General features: G+C 43.2%; 2 protein-coding genes across 3 annotated transcripts; both read left to right on the top strand.

The window, feature by feature from the left end:
- Positions 1–1,764: 1,764 nt before the first annotated feature.
- On the top strand, positions 1,765–9,084 carry LOC110534000 (FERM domain-containing protein 8). The gene is made up of 11 exons (XM_021618617.3): positions 1,765–1,962; positions 2,550–2,637; positions 2,848–3,015; positions 3,518–3,619; positions 3,896–3,954; positions 4,209–4,375; positions 4,513–4,728; positions 4,838–4,961; positions 5,522–5,671; positions 5,800–6,028; positions 6,160–9,084. Exons 2-11 carry the CDS (start codon positions 2,550–2,552, stop codon positions 6,258–6,260), a joined length of 1,404 nt encoding a protein of 467 aa, XP_021474292.1. The 5' UTR covers positions 1,765–1,962; the 3' UTR covers positions 6,261–9,084.
- Positions 9,085–9,096: 12 nt separating this feature from the next.
- Positions 9,097–16,229, top strand: LOC110533996 (vacuolar protein sorting-associated protein 51 homolog). 2 transcript variants are annotated; one of them, XM_021618614.3, is made up of 11 exons: positions 9,097–9,479; positions 9,705–9,834; positions 9,943–10,089; positions 10,227–10,446; positions 10,893–11,814; positions 11,950–12,165; positions 12,309–12,392; positions 13,847–13,981; positions 14,132–14,253; positions 14,398–14,485; positions 15,457–16,229. In XM_021618614.3, exons 1-11 carry the CDS (start codon positions 9,288–9,290, stop codon positions 15,715–15,717), a joined length of 2,517 nt encoding a protein of 838 aa, XP_021474289.2. In that variant the 5' UTR covers positions 9,097–9,287; the 3' UTR covers positions 15,718–16,229. The 2 variants fall into 2 exon arrangements, with proteins under 2 accessions (XP_021474289.2, XP_036846289.1); XM_036990394.2 differs by having other exon boundaries at positions 9,100–9,479; positions 15,473–16,229.
- Positions 16,230–16,300: the final 71 nt, after the last annotated feature.

The following is a 16,300-nucleotide window of genomic DNA, read 5'->3' as shown; positions in this document are numbered from 1 at the left end:
GCTTTACTTTATGCAAATTGCACGTGGCTGCCGTTAACCAATCAGGTGAGGAGCAGATGTTTGCTTGAAGATCTTCGGTTCATGAAACATTGATTTTTCCTTGTTAAAATACAGACAAAATCATAAGGTCAATGGCATGGAGGAAGATTGCAGAGATTGTTGGTGTTGATGGTGGGTGAAAAGAGATTTTCACAACAGTATATGCTTGTGCTGCTAGCTACTGCTACTTTATTTATTTAACCTTTATTTAACTAGGCAAGTCAGTTAAGAACATATTCTTATTTACGATGACGGCCTACATCAAGCAACCTAAACCTCAAAATTGTGATCAAAGCCACCGTTTATGTAAATGTGCTGAGTAGGTTAAATTATGAAATCTGCCCACCAAAGGTTAGAAATCACCTGTAACACGCATTATAACATTGTAAATGATACATTAAGGGCCTCATTGCCAAAATCCCGAAGTATCCTTTTAAGCTGATTGGTCACTCTTTAAGGGCTACAAAATGAGCAGCAACGCTCCTCTGGGTGTAAACTCTCGATTTGGAAACTAAAACTGCTCCTGAGTAGAATGGACCCTTTTACTGTGACACAACGTACATACAATTGTGTACGGTGCAATAAATGATAGGAGTACATACACAAAAAACAGTTGACCATTTAGGCTTGAAACAAACAAACAAAAAAGCATCTCATATAAATAATTTTAATGATTATTTCTATGAGAACTAGTATAAATATATTGATAATTGTGCACTATCATTTTTACCAGAATTTTTCATTTACGAAGTAAACAGGACAGAGTCTTATTCTGAAGGATTCCCAAAATCCAGGACCCAGAAGTACTTAGTTATTCTTGCCTGCTTTACAGCGGTGTGGGCAAATACAGAGTCAGAGCATTTGTTCCAAGACCAATGGAGTGTGATCACTGTAAAACTTTTGGACATGTTTCAAGTGTTTTCAGAAGGGAGAAGCCGAGATGTCCAAGTTGTGGAAAAGATCATATATGTTTTAAAAGTAATGAAAATGTGATATGTTGCAATGTGGTGGGAACCATGAAGCCAAGTTTTTGGAATGCCGAACAAGAGTGAAAGAGAATGATGTGGGCTCTCCAGAGCATTTCATATGCAGTGGCTGTTAAAAGTGTTAAGGGTTTGAATGTTGCTCCTAAAGAGTCCATGGTGGGGGATTGGGCTTCACTGAAGGCTGCAGGGGTTGTGGTTCAACAGCAGGATCCAGATATGTTAAAGTTTAAGAAGGTGGGCTTTGTGGCCATAATAGCTATGGTGATTGATTTTTATTTAACTATGCAAATCATTTAAGAACAAATTCTTATTTTCAATGATGGCCTAGGCAGTGGGTTAACTGCCTTGTTCAAGGGCAGAACAACAGATTTGTACTTTGTCAGCTCGGGGATTTGAACTTGCAACCTTTCAGTTACTAGTCCAACACTCTAACCACTAGGCTTCGCTGCCGCCCCAAGGTGGAGAGGAGGTCCAGTAAAATAGATATCATTGTGGATGCTGTGGAACGGTTCCTGGGACTGAAAGACTTCTCAGCGGAGTAGTTGCATTGAGTATTGTCACCACCCGTAACACCCTCTCAAGTCATGGAGTTTTGAAGCAAGGAAGAATTGGGAGTTTTGGCGGTTTGTGTGTTTTTTTAAATTGTTTTATTTGGGTGGATTAAGTTAGTTCTCCCTATCACGTATGGGTTTTATTTTGACCTTGGTTTTTTCAACCCCGTCCAGTTGGTGGCGGTAATACACATTTGGGGATTGTAGTCTTCCATAAAACCCACAGAAAAAAGAAGAAGCACAAAGGGCGCAGTACATTAGTCTAGACAGTTGTCAGTGTGCTGGTGTTGAAGTTGTTGTTTTGACAAAATATATTCTCATACGGAGTTAAAAAAAAAATTATACTAGCTTGTGGACTGTCAATTCTACATTTTCAGCAAAAGAAGGTAATTGAATGTCATGTCACTGGATTAGCCACCGCTGTCTTCTTGCTTGGTAACTAGCTAGCTAGTAGCTAATGTTAGCATAATATTCGTAATTGAGTTGTCTACAGTTTGTTGGCAGGACACCAGCTAACTTAGATGTGAAATGTCGTTTCAGTAAAAACTCTTACGACTTAACAACAACGACAAAATCAAAGCCTTGATATTGAACATCATTATAGATAACTAGGACAGGGAATTGTAAGGGACATCATGATACGATATTATCACGATACTTAGGTGCCGGTACGATAGATATTATATTGTTAAGTTAGAAATGTTACATATTGCTCAATATGTGAATGCTGCAGAGGGGCAAGCGAGACCCATGAGAAAACGAGTTATCATCAGTCAGGGAATATAACTGCTGAAAACAAATTGTCTCACTATTTAAAAAGAAGATGGAGAACAACTGTATCGATCCCCACCATCACTACAGCTATTGTTAACGTTACTCGCGGAGGTGGCTAGCTAGCTATGCCACAGGGAATTTGCTAGTGGATAACATACATTTTTCGAAAAACTCATCTTGATTTGTGTGTCTCACACAGATGGAAGGAGATGAGTGTGGGGGGTTTCCTCCAGAACCGTCGGAGGGGAGCTCACAGAGAGGAAGTGTGGCATCCTCTGTCACCCGTGGTCAGTTCCCTTTTTTCTTTGTCTGGTGTTTACAATATAGCATTTTTGTCCCTCTCTGTGTTTTCTTATTTGGAACATGGTGTTTAATAGCCTTGTGTATATATCAAACTGATTCATGTAAGCTCATGACATCATCGTGGCTTGCAGATGTTCCTTGTTTTGCATTAGATTATTATGTCGACTTCCATCCCTGGCTTTGTTCTCCTACAGCTCAAGATGTGCTTGTGTACCTGGTGGGTGACAGTGCAGTACACCTGTGTGTGGAGGGGGTTGCCTGTGTGAGTGTCCAGGAGCTAGGCCGCAGTGTCCGGGAGGCTCTCCACATTCCTGATTCTGCAATGGATGCCTTTGCCTTCTGGCTCTGCTCTCCTCTGCTCGGTAATGACAGCTCACTCTGTATGCTCCTGCCCCTGCCCCCCCTCCTCCCCTAGCCCTCAAACAACTGTGCGGCACATGCTGTTATTTTAATATAAGCAACTTGGCCATTCATTTGACAGTTTCTTGATTTGATCAGGAGAAGAAAGGCAGATATGTATTACAAAGGAATAGTGTTGTCTGAGGCTGGTCTGGTTCATTGTATCATGTATTGGTGGCAATTTGAAGAGAGCACTTTGGGCCATAAGAGGAACATTTGACAATTTGAATGTGTCTTTTTTGAACTACTGTCTTGCTGAAAGACTGGCATTGTTTGTAAAATAGGGAAGGGATCACTACAGTGAAATGAGTGTAGGCCAAGTCTACGGCTTGTGGATATGGTGCTATATATTAGCATGCTTTGTCATGCTAAATTCCTTTCTTTGTTATGCCATGAGAATGCTTTTCATAACTGTCATTAATTATCACATCGTTGTCTACTACATGCCTTTTCCTCCTCTCTCAGAACTGCAGTTAAAGCCGAAGCATCAGCCTTACAAACTGTGCCGCCAGTGGCAGGACCTGCTGTATCGCTTCACTGAGGCCTCAGAGGAGGACATATCTCAAGGTGAGACTGCCTGTGTCTCTGTGTGTAGGGATGAGCTTGTGTGTTTCTGTAATCTTTTCTATTTGTTTCTGTATTTTTGGCAGATTAACATTTTTGTCTCACATCTGTTTAGATTTTTTTCATCCCCACTGCTGAATTCATATTGCTTTGTCAACTTGACCTCATGTTACCACTGACCCAACATCACTAATCCTAAGCCGTACATCTGCCATCATATAACAATGTTCTGTATTACCCTCCTCATGCCCTACTTTCATTTTTTTTTTTTTTCTTCAGATGAGCCCTGCTTGCAGTACAGAAGAAATGTGTTTTATCCCAAGTCTAAAGAGCTGCAGGTACTGCTTGTTCTGTTTTCTCCTTAAATTTAACATGAAGCTGTTGGGGGGGATGACATCAGTCAAGTTGTGTTGTGTCAAATGGATAGATTATACTTTCCTGGTTGTAGACACATACCCCAGAGCACTCTAGCACCAGCCCTCAGACAAAAGGTTATGTTTGTCCCTCGAGTTACAAGAATTGATGAATGCCCCTATGCATGTGTTTGGATCCTCCTATATTCCACATTTCATTGCATGGTATTTCCCTCCAGATTGAAGACGAGGGGGTGTTGAGACTACTTTACGACGAGGCACGGGTTAACATCCTCGCTGGTCGCTTCCCCTGTGACCCTGAAACCTGGACGGGTTTGGGAGCGCTGTCTTTTGCTATGGAACTGGGAGTAGGTTTGGACGACCAGAAAGCCACTGCTGCTTTAAGGTAAACTATGCCAGGCATCTGAACGTCTGCCTCTTGGTGACATTGTGTATTATTTTTAAGAGTGTAACTCAAAATAATTTTTCCCCATACCTGGCTGCATACCCAGACTATTGCTTCTCCTCTCCCATCTCCCTCAGAGAGAAGAAGCTGATTTCCTTCCTGCCTGCACATGTATCAGGGGGAGGTGGGGGGCTGTTTTCTACCTTGAGGGGAAAAGGGGGCCGTCAGGCAGGGCTGGAGCACAACCTGTTGGAGGAGTATCGCAAGATCAGCACCTTAGGAAGCACCCCCCCGGAGCCCACTCAGCATCTACGCCAGTACCTCAGCACATGCCACTCTCTGCCTTACTATGGGTAAGGAACAAGCCAAACTATTGGCCTCAACTTAACTGCATGGAACACATTCACCGTTTGGATCTTCTTCACGGGTCACTTGCATCATGTTTGTTTCTTGTCTGGCCAGGTGTGCTTTCTTCTCGGGGGAGATTGACAAGCCAGCTCAGGGGATTCTTCATAGAGCAGGACGGAAAGCTGTCAATGTGGGGATTAGTCTGGAGGGGGTGTATGTAATGGACATCAAAGAGAAGGTGAGACCTGGAATGTCAAGCTGTGAGTGGCTGTGTCACATCCGGCCGTGATTGATTTGATTTATGTGATTGGGAGTCCTAAAGGGCGGCGCACAATTGGTCCAGCGTCGTCCGGGTTTGGCGGGGGTAGGCCGTCATTGTAAATAATAATTTGTTCTTAACTGACATGCCTTGTTAAATAAATGATAACTCCTCTACATTACTAGCAGAATATGACCTATTTTACTGTGTGTGATTAAGTAAGATGTGGATTTGTATGAATCAGAGGTGTCCTCTATCAATGCAAAAATACTTTTTTTTTTTACCTTTATTTTACTAGGCAAGTCAGTTAAGAACACATTCTTATTTTCAATGACGGCCTAGGAACAGTGGGTTAACTGCCAGTTCAGGGGCAGAACGACAGATTTTGTACCTTGTCAGCTCGGGGGTTTGAACTTGCAACCTTCCGGTTACTAGTCCAACGCTCTAACCACTAGGCTACCCTGCCGCCCCTTCACTGAATGACCCAACCTTCTACTTTTCTGCCTCATTTTCTCCGGTGCATTCCTGCTCCATGACAGCATGTGCTCCTGGGACTGCGTTTCAGTGAGTTGTCTTGGGACCACAGCTACCCCGAGGGGGAAGGTGACTCGCACATCCTGTGGCTTGAATTCGATGGGGAGGAGGCCGGCACCCCTGTCAACAAGTTACTGAAGATCTATTCAAAACAAGTAATGAAACTTAAACCTACCTTTTTTTTAATGTATAATTTTAAAAAATTTAAAAATTCATTAGGTGGTCATAGATGTCATTGAAGTGACCAGAGTTGCTACTGTTCTTTCTTCCCTCGTTTCTCTAGGCAGAACTTATGAGCGGTCTTATTGAGTTCTGTGTGGAGCTACAGTCTGCAGGCGAAGGAGGGGCGGCGACAGAAACGGACAATGATGTCAGTCTATCCCATCAGCCTGCTGGACAGGCAGGGAACAGTGACAGAGGAAGGGGCGGTCGGCGAGGGAAACTGCGCAGGCAGAGCAGTGTGGTGTGCAGTCGGGTCCATACACTGAACACCATCAGCTACGTGGACAACGGTGAGTCTGGGGAGAGGCCCGCATCATGCATGTCATTCATTTAGTCAGTATTAACCATCCATATAAGCTTCATTTGTTGATTTGTAGGTTGTAAAACTAACTGTTAAATGCATTTGTTGTCCTCCGGGCAGGTAAAGAAATCAAACGCTTGAAGCCGAAGAGAGCTGCTTCCTTTTTCACCAGGCAGGCACAGCCACCTACATACTCATCAGTACAGGTGGAGCAAGGTTGAGCCTCCATCTCTGATCTAGGCACTGCTCTATACTACCCGGAGACCAAATCTGAACATGCAAGTTGAGATTAAGGCTAAAAGATATGTAGGGAGTTGGTGAGGTTTATCTTCTTGATCGCAAAAATACTATGGACCAAGAGTAGGATTTAAGTGTGAATAAATATTTATGGTTAAATGTTGTGTATATGAATTTACGTTCTTTAGGTGCTGGAAAGTGACGTTGAGTGGCATTGCTTCACTGGTCAAGTTGAACCAGTTGGAGTTGAATATGAAACTGTTGATGAGTAGTGGTAACATTGACAGTAGTGCCACCTTTGAGCTTTTACCCTTGTGATAGGGGACCTTTATTACAGTTCTCCTTCAGATGGAGTTTGTGCAATGACTATGTACACTATATATACAAAAGTATGTGGACACCCCTTCAAATGAGTGGATTTGGCTATTTCAACCACACCCGTTGCTGACAGGTGTATAAAATCAAGCACACAGCCATGAAATCTCCATAGAAAAACATTGGCAGTCGAATGGCCTTACTGGAGAGCTCTGTGACTTCCAACCTGGCACTGTCATAGGATGCCACCTTTCCAACAAGTCAGTTTGTCAAATTTCTGCCCTGGTCAACTGTAAGTGCTGTTATTGTGAAGTGGAAACGCCTAAGAGCAACAACAACTCAGCCGTGAAGTGGTAAGCCACACAAGCTCACAGAACGGGACCACTGAAGCATGTAGCGTGTAAAAAAAAATAACCTGTCACCCGTTGCACCACTCAATACCAAGTTCCAAACTGCCTCTGGAAGCAACATCCGCACAAGAACTGTTTGGACCTTCGTTAAATGGGTTTCCGTGGCCGCGGAGCCTAAGATCACCATGCGCAGTGTTAAGGGTCGGCTGGAGTGGTGTGAAGCTTGCCACCATTGGACTCGGTGGAAATGTGTTCTCTGGAGTGGTGAATCACGCTTCACTATCTTGCAGTCCGACAGACGATTCTCAGTTTGGAGGATGCCAGGAGAACTCTACCTTCCCAAATGCATAATGCCAACTGTCAAGTTTGATGGAGGAGGAATAATGGTCTGGGGCTGTTTTTCATGGTTCGGGCTAGGCCCCTTAGTTCCAGTGAAGGGAAGTATTTACGCTATAGCATACAATTACATTCTAGACGATTCTGTGCTTCCAACTTGTGGCAACAGTTTGGGGAAGGCCCTTTCCTGTTAAAGCATGACAATGCCCCAGTGCACAAAGTGAGGTCCATACAGAAATGGTTTGTCGAGATCAGTGTGGAAGAACTTGACAGGCCTGAACAGAGCCCTGACCTCAACTCCATCGAACACCTTTGGGATGAATTGGGGGGGTGGCAGGTGGCATAGTGGTTAGAGCGTTGGGCCAGTAACCGGAAGGTTGCTGAGCTGGTAACCCCGAGCTGACAAGGTACAAATCTGTCATGCAGATTGTATTATTTGAAAGGAGGGCGATATTGGAGGCTCTGCAACTATCTTGTTCAAACCTCAGTCTTTGTACCAAAACAAACGTATATCTTGTGGTAGTCTATGCCTCTCTGTGCTAAACACTCAGATTCAGAGTCTCATGGTTATCATGGACTTTATCTGTATCTCCCTCCCAGAAATGACAAGGCCTAGCATTCTAGCACTGTTATTGTTTATATTGTACACCATGCAAGGGCAGCTTGACTTGGGAGGGGAGAGACTAAAGAGAATTTTCTGATGTGTAAACCAATATTTACTTTTTGAATTGTTTAAATGTGGGTTAGGGTCTGGGTTAAGGGTTAAGGTAAGGGTCGGTTTTATATTTGGCTAGTCGGTTTGCACGTCAGAAAAGCACATTTAGTCTCACCCACTTAGCTGACCATTCAGCAAGAGGATGTGTTTCCTGATGACAGTTCTTCTGCTGACCTCTCTTCAGTATGAGAGGAGCGATTCTACTGTATATCTCTGATGCAATTAAGTGTTCATAAACTGAAGAATGTGGTTTCCACTATGTTATAACTGATATGGTCAATTATGCAAAGACAACAAAATGTTCCGATTCATAATTCCTAAGGCACGCGATCTATGGATGTGGTATTCCTTTTTAAAAAGATGGTGGTGTACTCACTTGCTGTACATGCACAACATTCAATATCTTAAACATGCACTATTGATACATCAGAAATACTGTCAAGTGTTTACCTTTGGTCATGATTTGTATTCTTAGTATTATTATTGGAGTAATAACTTGGACTAATATTTTTGGACTCTCTTACACTGTCTCTCTGTTTCTGTCTTTCTCACACTCAAATGAAGCAATAGTCTGGATAAAAAGACCAAGTGCCTTTTTTTCTTTCAGTATTAATTTGGCCATTGAGAGACTGACCTGGTAAACGTGTAGGCCTGTTTGTCAAACATGATCTGCTCTGTTTGCTATACATTTACTTTACCTCGTGTGTGTACATTGGCTGCGTTTACACAGGCAGCCGAATTCTGATATTTTTCCCAATTATAGGCAAGATAGCTTATCTGACTAATTGTTTTTTTTTAACCAATCTTGCCTATAATTGGGAAAAATATCAGCCTGTGTAAACGCAGCCGTAGAGACTAAAATATATCGAACCCTGTAACTTCACTGTTTTCTTTCCTTTGTAATTTATATAATGTGCACTACCAAACTTAACCAGTGACTGATTAGGTTTAGTTAAACCCACAATACGTTTTTTTATTCAGCTTTGTACTGTTTTGACAAAACTATAAGATTTGTTATAATTGTGTTTTAAACCTTACAATCGTAGTTTTTGTTGTTCATATTTGATCAATAAAATGTTTTGAATATCCGAACCTCCGTTCCTTGATTTGGTGTTCTTTGAGTCATTGCTGCCACCTACTGGCTCGTTTATCACGGGCTTCTCATCGGGACATGTACGGGAACTTCTGTTTGATTTAGTGGCGAATAGCTGGTTTTCTGTTTAGCTGGCGGTTACATTTAGCTGTTATTTGGTCTGTCCTGCAATTCATAACAATTTCGCTGGTATTCAGTTTAAATGGACGGGGATATTTGTGCTACGGCCACCACACCACCTGACTCCGACCCAGCGCGGAAGCGCCGAGTGCACGGTATGTTGAAGCTCTATTATGGGTTGAACGAGGAAGGAAAGACCGTGGATCAAGCAGAGTCGATGAATCCTTGCGATATAAACGGCACGCATTTCGATCCTGAGGTGTATCTCAACAAGGTAAAATCCCATTTGTGTGTCTGGATGCCACACATATAGTTAGCTATTCATTGAACATAAGACAACAAATGAAATCCAGAGGCAAACGATTATTTTCTGTACAAGAGCCAATGCCAACTGCTTATCTGGCATTGGCGTCAGTCACCCAGGGAGTACTGTCACTCAGTGATGTCTGTTAGTTGTCTTGTCTTCAAAACTGACATTTTATGTCATTGGTGGCTGCAGCTTAGGAGAGAATGTTCCCTTGGAGAGCTGATGGACCAGGAGACCTGCATGGTGAAACAGATCCGCTCCTTGGACAGTGACATGCAGACATTGGTGTATGAGAACTACAACAAGTTCATCTCTGCCACAGGTAAGCAAATAGGGGACAGTGTATGCGATGCATTGGATATCATGTTTGCGTCACTCACTGTTCAGTATACATACCATGTAATGAATGAATGCCCTCATCTCCCACTAGACACAATCAGAAAAATGAAGAATGATTTTAAGAAGATGGAGGACGAAATGGATTGTCTCTCTACTAACATGGCTGCTATCACAGAGTTCAGTGCACACATCAGTGGGACTCTTCAGGACCAGCATGCACAGATAACCAAACTGTCAGGTTCGTAATGAAACCTGTGGTGACACGCCTCCATCGCCTGAAATGAAAACTAAATAACAAATTGTATTTGTTGGTCATATACCTATCATTGTCAGATTACTTGTTCAAACTTTTCCTCTCTCCCTCCACCCACCCAGGAGTCCACACTCTCCTTCGAAAGCTGCAGTTCCTGTTTGAGCTGCCTGCCAGGCTGAATAAGTGTCTGGAGCTACAGGCTTATTCCCAGGCGGTGAGCTCCCATCGTCGTGCCCGCTGCGTGCTGCAGCAGTACAGCCACATGCCCTCCTTCAGGGGCATCCAGGATGACTGTCATGCCATCATGGACAAGCTGGCACAGGAGCTTAGGCAGAAGTTCAGGTAGGAGAAGTAGTCACTTGTGGAAAGATTCTGCATGCAAACTGAGAGAATCTGTCGGGACTGAATGGGATGCGTAGGATAAGGAGCAGCAGTAGATCCGGTGTTTGGTTTTTCCTCACTGGCGATTTGGACAAATCAGGATTTCGCAGGCGTTCGCATCATTTGAATTTCAGAAGGGGAGGGGACATTCGGCACCTAAATTGCAAAGAAAAAGGGTGGAGATCCTCGTTCCGGTCCTTCTAGCATTTTTTTTGATCTCTTAACATGTATGGACCCAGAACTTAATGGAGACGCTGACCAATTACCTGAGACTTTAGTTCTGTGTTAACTGAGATTAGTATGGCTGCAAAACAATGTTCTTTGAATTTTCATTTCTAGTTCATATTCTATAGTAATAATACATTATGCCTCTGCATGGATGCCTTACCTCTGCTTGGTGTTTGCAGAGATGGAGGTTCGAGTGCGAAGGACCTTTCAGAGTGTGTGGAGCTTCTGCTGCAGCTGGATGAGCCAGCAGAGGAACTGTGTGACAAGTTCCTGATCCACGCCCAGTCACGACTGGAAGCAAACCTCCGAGGACTGGAGGCGGAGCTAAGACCACCATTGTCCTCTGGACCCACATCAGTGATAGATCCCTCCATTGGCCCTGCCCGCAGACTGTCAGCTGCACCCACTGCTGGATCTCCCACTGACCCCACCTCTCCAGGCAATCCCTTCCTCTCTTCCAGCTCAAGGACTGATATTCTGGAATTCATAGACAGAGGTTGCAATGAATTCGTCAGCAGCCTTTGCTTGGTCATTGCCTCGTACCAAGAGTTGTTTGTCAACCGTCCACAAGAGGGTGAGCTGGCCTCCAAAAACATCCCCCATATGGCTATTGGCAAGCTGCATGCTTTCGTGGATGCCATGGCCACCTGCTACTTCTTGCTGGTGGAGAGAAGGATACAGGAGGAGAAAAGTGTTGGAGACAACTCTCTTCTGGTCCGGGCTCTGGACCGTTTCCACCGCAGGCTCCAGGCCGTGGCCAAACTGCTGCCTGGATCTGCTGTGCCCAGCCAAGGGACTGAGATCGTGGTGCGAGCAGCCAGGGAGAGGATCAAGCAGTACCTGGCAGCCCTGCAGAGGTTCTACCTGGACAGCCTGAGAGACGTGAGGCAGGCCCTGGCAGCCCCTCGGCTGGGTGGAAGCTCAGCTGGAGGGGGCTCTCATCTGGCGGGACCAGCCACTGGGAAAGATGCTCCCGCCAGCCTGCCAGAGCTCCTCTCCTCTCTGTCTGCCTCCATTCTCAATCAGATCAAGTCAGTGCTGGCATCAGTGCACCTCTTCACCGCAAAGGACATCACCTTCTCCAATAAGCCTTACTTCAAGGTGAGATTAATACTGATGCTTTTGTGGGTTAGTTGTGTCCCTCAGTTTGTGAGTTGCTCTGATAGTTTGCCTTATTATCTGAATTTGGTATGCTATTTATGTCATTGACAACTCTCTTTCACCTCTCTATTTCAGGGGGAGTTTTGCAGCCAGGGTGTGCGTGAGAGCCTTGTGGTTAACTTCATTAAGTTTGTGTGCCAGTCCTCACGTCAGTTCTGTGAGAGTGCGGGAGACAGGGGCGGCTCTACACCCCCTGCCCTCCTCCTGCTGCTGTCACGCCTCTGCCTGGAGTATGAAACCTCCACCATCACCTACATCCTCACCCTCACAGACGAGCAGTTCCTCGTGCAGGTAAATATGCCAATGAGACTGAACACTTCTTCAACGCTGTCGATGGGAATGTAAGAGTATCTATCCAAATAATAGGTCCTCTTTAGTCATGAGAAATGTGTATCACATGCTGTTATATCCTCATGTTTCTCTCGTTTTCACAGCATCGTTCTCCTGTAACTGCAGTCGCAGCTTTATGTGGAGAGGCCAGAGAGGCAGCACAGAAGCTACTGAACCATTATGTTAAGGTAAAAGTGCCTTCAGAAAGTATTCACACCCCTTGACTTTTTCCACGTTTAGTTTAGTTTTGTTACAGCCGGAATTTAAAATGGATTACATTGAGATATTTTGGGGTCACCGGCCTACATACAATACCGTATAATGTCAAAGCGGAATTATGTTGTTTGACATTTTTACATATTCCTTTAAAATGAAAAGCTGAAATGTGTAGCTCAGTAGGGCATGGCACTTGCAAAGCCATGGTTGTGGGTTCGATTCCCACGGGGAACCCGTATGAAAATGTATGCACTCACTACTGTAGGTCGCTCTGGATAAAAGTGTCTGCTAAATGACTAACATGTAAAAAAAATTAAATGTTAAGTCAATAAGTATTCAACCCCTTTATTATGGTAAGCCTAAATAAGTTCAGGAGTAAACATTTTCCTAACATGTCACATAATAAGCTGCATGGACTCATTCTGTGTGCAATAACAGTGTTTAACATTTTTTGAATGACTCATCTCTGTACCCCGCACTTACAAGGTCCCTCAGTTGAGCAGTGAATTTTAAACACAGATTCAACCACAAAGATCAGGGAGGTTTTCCAATGCCTTGCAAAGAAGGGCACCTATTGTTAAAAATAAAAAGCAGACATTGAATATCCCTTTGAGCACGGTGAAGTTATTAATTACACTTACATGCATCCCGTTTTCAACAACAAAAAGCAATTAACTTTGTGTTCAGGACAAAAAGTTATGTTTTGGGCAAATACAACACATTACTCAGTACCATTCTCCATATTTTCAAGCATGGTGGTGTTGGCTGCATCATGTTATGGGTATGCTTGCAATCGTTAAGGACTGGGGAGGTTTTCAGGATAAAAACAGACACTGGGAGATTAATTCACCTTTCAGCAAGACAATAACCTAAAACACAAGGACAAATCTACACTGGAGTTGCTTACCAAGAAGACAGTGAATGTTCCTGAATGGCTGAGTTACAGTTATGATTTAAATCTGCTTGAAAATCTATGGCAAAACCGGAAAATGGTTGTGTAGCAATGATCAACAACAAATTTGAGGTTGAAGAATATTGAAAAGAATTTGTAAATATTGTACAATCCAGGTGTCAAAGCTCTTAGAGACTTACCCAGAAAGAATCACAGCTGTAATCGCTGCCAAAGGTGATTCTAACATGTATTGACTCAGGGGTGTGAATACTTCTGAAAATTTCTGAAAACACGTTTTGACTTCATTATGGGGTATTGTGTGTAGATGGGTGAGGGAAAAAAAATTATTTAATCCATTTTGAATTCAGGCAGTAACATGACAAAATGTGGAATAAGTCGAGGGGTAGGAATACTTTCTGAAGGCACTGTATACATTTTCCCACTTTACCAACCAATTACTGTTGCTGCGACTGGCCATTTCAGGCCTATTCCTTCTATTTCAAAGCTGACCCCTTCTCTCTTGTTGTTTGATAGGTTCAGGGCCTGATCATATCCCAGATGCTGAGAAAGAGTGTGGAGACTCGAGACTGGGTCAACACCATCGAGCCACGGAATGTCCGTGCTGTGATGAAGAGAGTGGTGGAGGACACCACCTCCATTGATGTGCAGGTAATGTCTGTTATCTATATAAAACCTTTTGGAATGTAGGAAAACTCTAATCACTGCATGAATGTGAGTGGACAAAAGCATCATCAGTGCTAGGAATCTAAACAGCTTTACTCCCTCCCCTGATCTGTCTCTCCTTGTGTTGCCCTACAGGTGAGTCTTCTCTATGAGGAGGGGACGAGGAAAGCCCACAGCAGTGACTCCAGCAAAAGGACCTTCTCTGTCTACAGCGGCTCTAGGCAGCAGACCCGCTACGCCCCCAGCTACACACCCAGGTACCAGAACTACAGTCGCCTACCACACAACCCTTTCATAACAACACAATACACATCAATACACATCAATGTGTGGATGTTTAGACTGATCCTGCCTCTGCTATCTTTCCTAATGGCTTATGAATGTTTTTTGTCTCCCTGCAGTGCTGCTATGGATACCAATTTCCTGAGTAATATACACAAGCTCTTCTCTGAGCGGATCGACATCTTCAGTCCTGTGGAGTTTAACAAAGTGGGTAGGGAGGGGTCACAGAGCTCTGGTAGCTTAGGGCCTAGAGTAGGGGTCTTCAACCGTTAGCTCGCTGCCCACCTATGAGTAGCTCGCAAAGCAATTCGAAAAGTACAGGCAATTTTTTTTCAGGTGTTCCATCGCAATCTGTCATAAACATAAAGATCCCGGCTACTATCCAATCAAAGCAACATTGACATTATCCCACCCCTGTTTAGCGCCTCTTGGCTTTAAAATCCAAATGTAACACAATATCTGCCAATTAATTTCCAGAAATATTGCATTTCTGTCTGTTTGGTGCACTCATTTGTCTATGCTCACTCTGTAAGTAGCCAGTTAGCGATGCCAGTAATGATAACATTTGATTGAGAAGGTCGTTGACTGCAAAGTAGGCTTACCTGACAGATATCATAACTATTTGTAGCAATTGGGTGGCCATTGTTTTGCAAACTCGGCCATGACAAGTTGCAGCAGTCGGCCTAACAGAAACATTGCTAGACTGAGCAATGAAATGCACAATTAAAGGGGAATTGCACTCAAATCAAAACATTGTTATTAAAAAAATATATATATCAGACCTTAAAATTGGTCTTCGGATGTGATTTGAGAATTAACATGGACTCAGAACATCCATTTTCATTGTTTCTCTATAAATAATTGTAATATTGAGAGTTAAAAATAAAATAAAAAAGGGAAAACAGAACTGAATCCGGGAAAATACAATAGATAATTTTATGGGGCCCTTTATTAACCATTATTTGACCAGAAAACGCATCTCTTTTACAACAAGGGCCTGGTGAAGAGTTGCAGGGTAGAGGAGAAGAGAAGAATGTGCCTATTTGAAAGCTAAAAAAAAAAAAAGAAAATTAGTAGGATTTTTTTTTTTAAAGTAGCTTTCATAAATGTTGGAGACCCCTTGCATAGAGACTGTCTCTTACACCCCCCAATTTGACAGTCTTAATCTCCTCTCTCAGGTCTCTGTGTTGACAGGGATCATAAAGATCAGTCTGAAGACGTTCCTGGAGTGTGTCCGCCTGCGTACCTTTGGTCGTTACGGCCTGCAGCAGATCCAGGTTGACTGCAACTACCTGCAGATGTATCTGTGGCGCTTTGTCTCCGATGAAAACCTGGTCCACTTCCTACTCGATGAGATAGTTGGCAGCACTGCCCACCGCTGCCTGGACCCCGCTCCCATGGAGCAGAGCGTGATTGAGGTCATCTGTGAGAGAGGTTAAAGGCCAGAGATCACATTGGTTGAGGAACTGGTGAATTGTGATATTGAAATTGAAGAGTGTGTAACAGGTTAAAACCAAAAAAAGGCCTTGAAGTTAACTGAACATTGAAGATTGGACAAAGAGGGTTTTTTTCTTGATACTCTCGATTCCCATGATGTAAATGTGGGTCAGGAGGGGGATTGAGGTTACTATGAATGATGTGATGTTTGGGTGGGATGCATCTATATTAATTTGATTAGTAATTACAAACATTATCATGTGGTAATATGATTTGAATTTAAAAAATCTAACTCATAAAGGATGTAAAGCAGAGTTGTGCCTCCTGCCTTCAAGGACATGTGATCTCAATTTGCACACGTAATTCTGCATTTTAAATTCAAGGACATGATCTCAATTATTTGTATTTCAATTGTTTTCCCTTTGCACACTTAATCTTGCAATTTAAATTATAATACTTATGTTACAATTAATCATCCCTGTAAAGTATGTTATATAAAGTGTCAGTATTCTAAGTAATAACTTTGTTTCAATTCATTTTGAATCATGATTGATTAATCATCATACTTTGAATCAATTATGGAAA

The sequence above is a fragment of the Oncorhynchus mykiss genome, chromosome 10 (assembly GCF_057628025.1).
Source record: "Oncorhynchus mykiss isolate SJ-2025 chromosome 10, ASM5762802v1, whole genome shotgun sequence".
NCBI lineage: Eukaryota > Metazoa > Chordata > Actinopteri > Salmoniformes > Salmonidae > Oncorhynchus > Oncorhynchus mykiss.
Note: the sequence above shows the minus strand (reverse complement) of the source record. Positions and strands in the feature narration are given on the sequence as shown.

Bases quoted from the DNA above. Each gene is read 5' to 3' on its own strand.
- LOC110534000 (XM_021618617.3), top strand. From the start codon at position 2,550: ATGGAAGGAGATGAGTGTGGGGGGTTTCCTCCAGAACCGTCGGAGGGG. The intron at 3,620-3,895 runs GTGAGACTGCCT...TTTTTTCTTCAG, and splicing joins AGAGGAGGACATATCTCAAG to ATGAGCCCTGCTTGCAGTAC. The intron at 4,962-5,521 runs GTGAGACCTGGA...GCTCCATGACAG, and splicing joins TAATGGACATCAAAGAGAAG to CATGTGCTCCTGGGACTGCG.
- LOC110533996 (XM_021618614.3), top strand. From the start codon at position 9,288: ATGGACGGGGATATTTGTGCTACGGCCACCACACCACCTGACTCCGAC. The intron at 9,480-9,704 runs GTAAAATCCCAT...TGGTGGCTGCAG, and splicing joins CTGAGGTGTATCTCAACAAG to CTTAGGAGAGAATGTTCCCT. The intron at 13,982-14,131 runs GTAATGTCTGTT...GTTGCCCTACAG, and splicing joins CCACCTCCATTGATGTGCAG to GTGAGTCTTCTCTATGAGGA.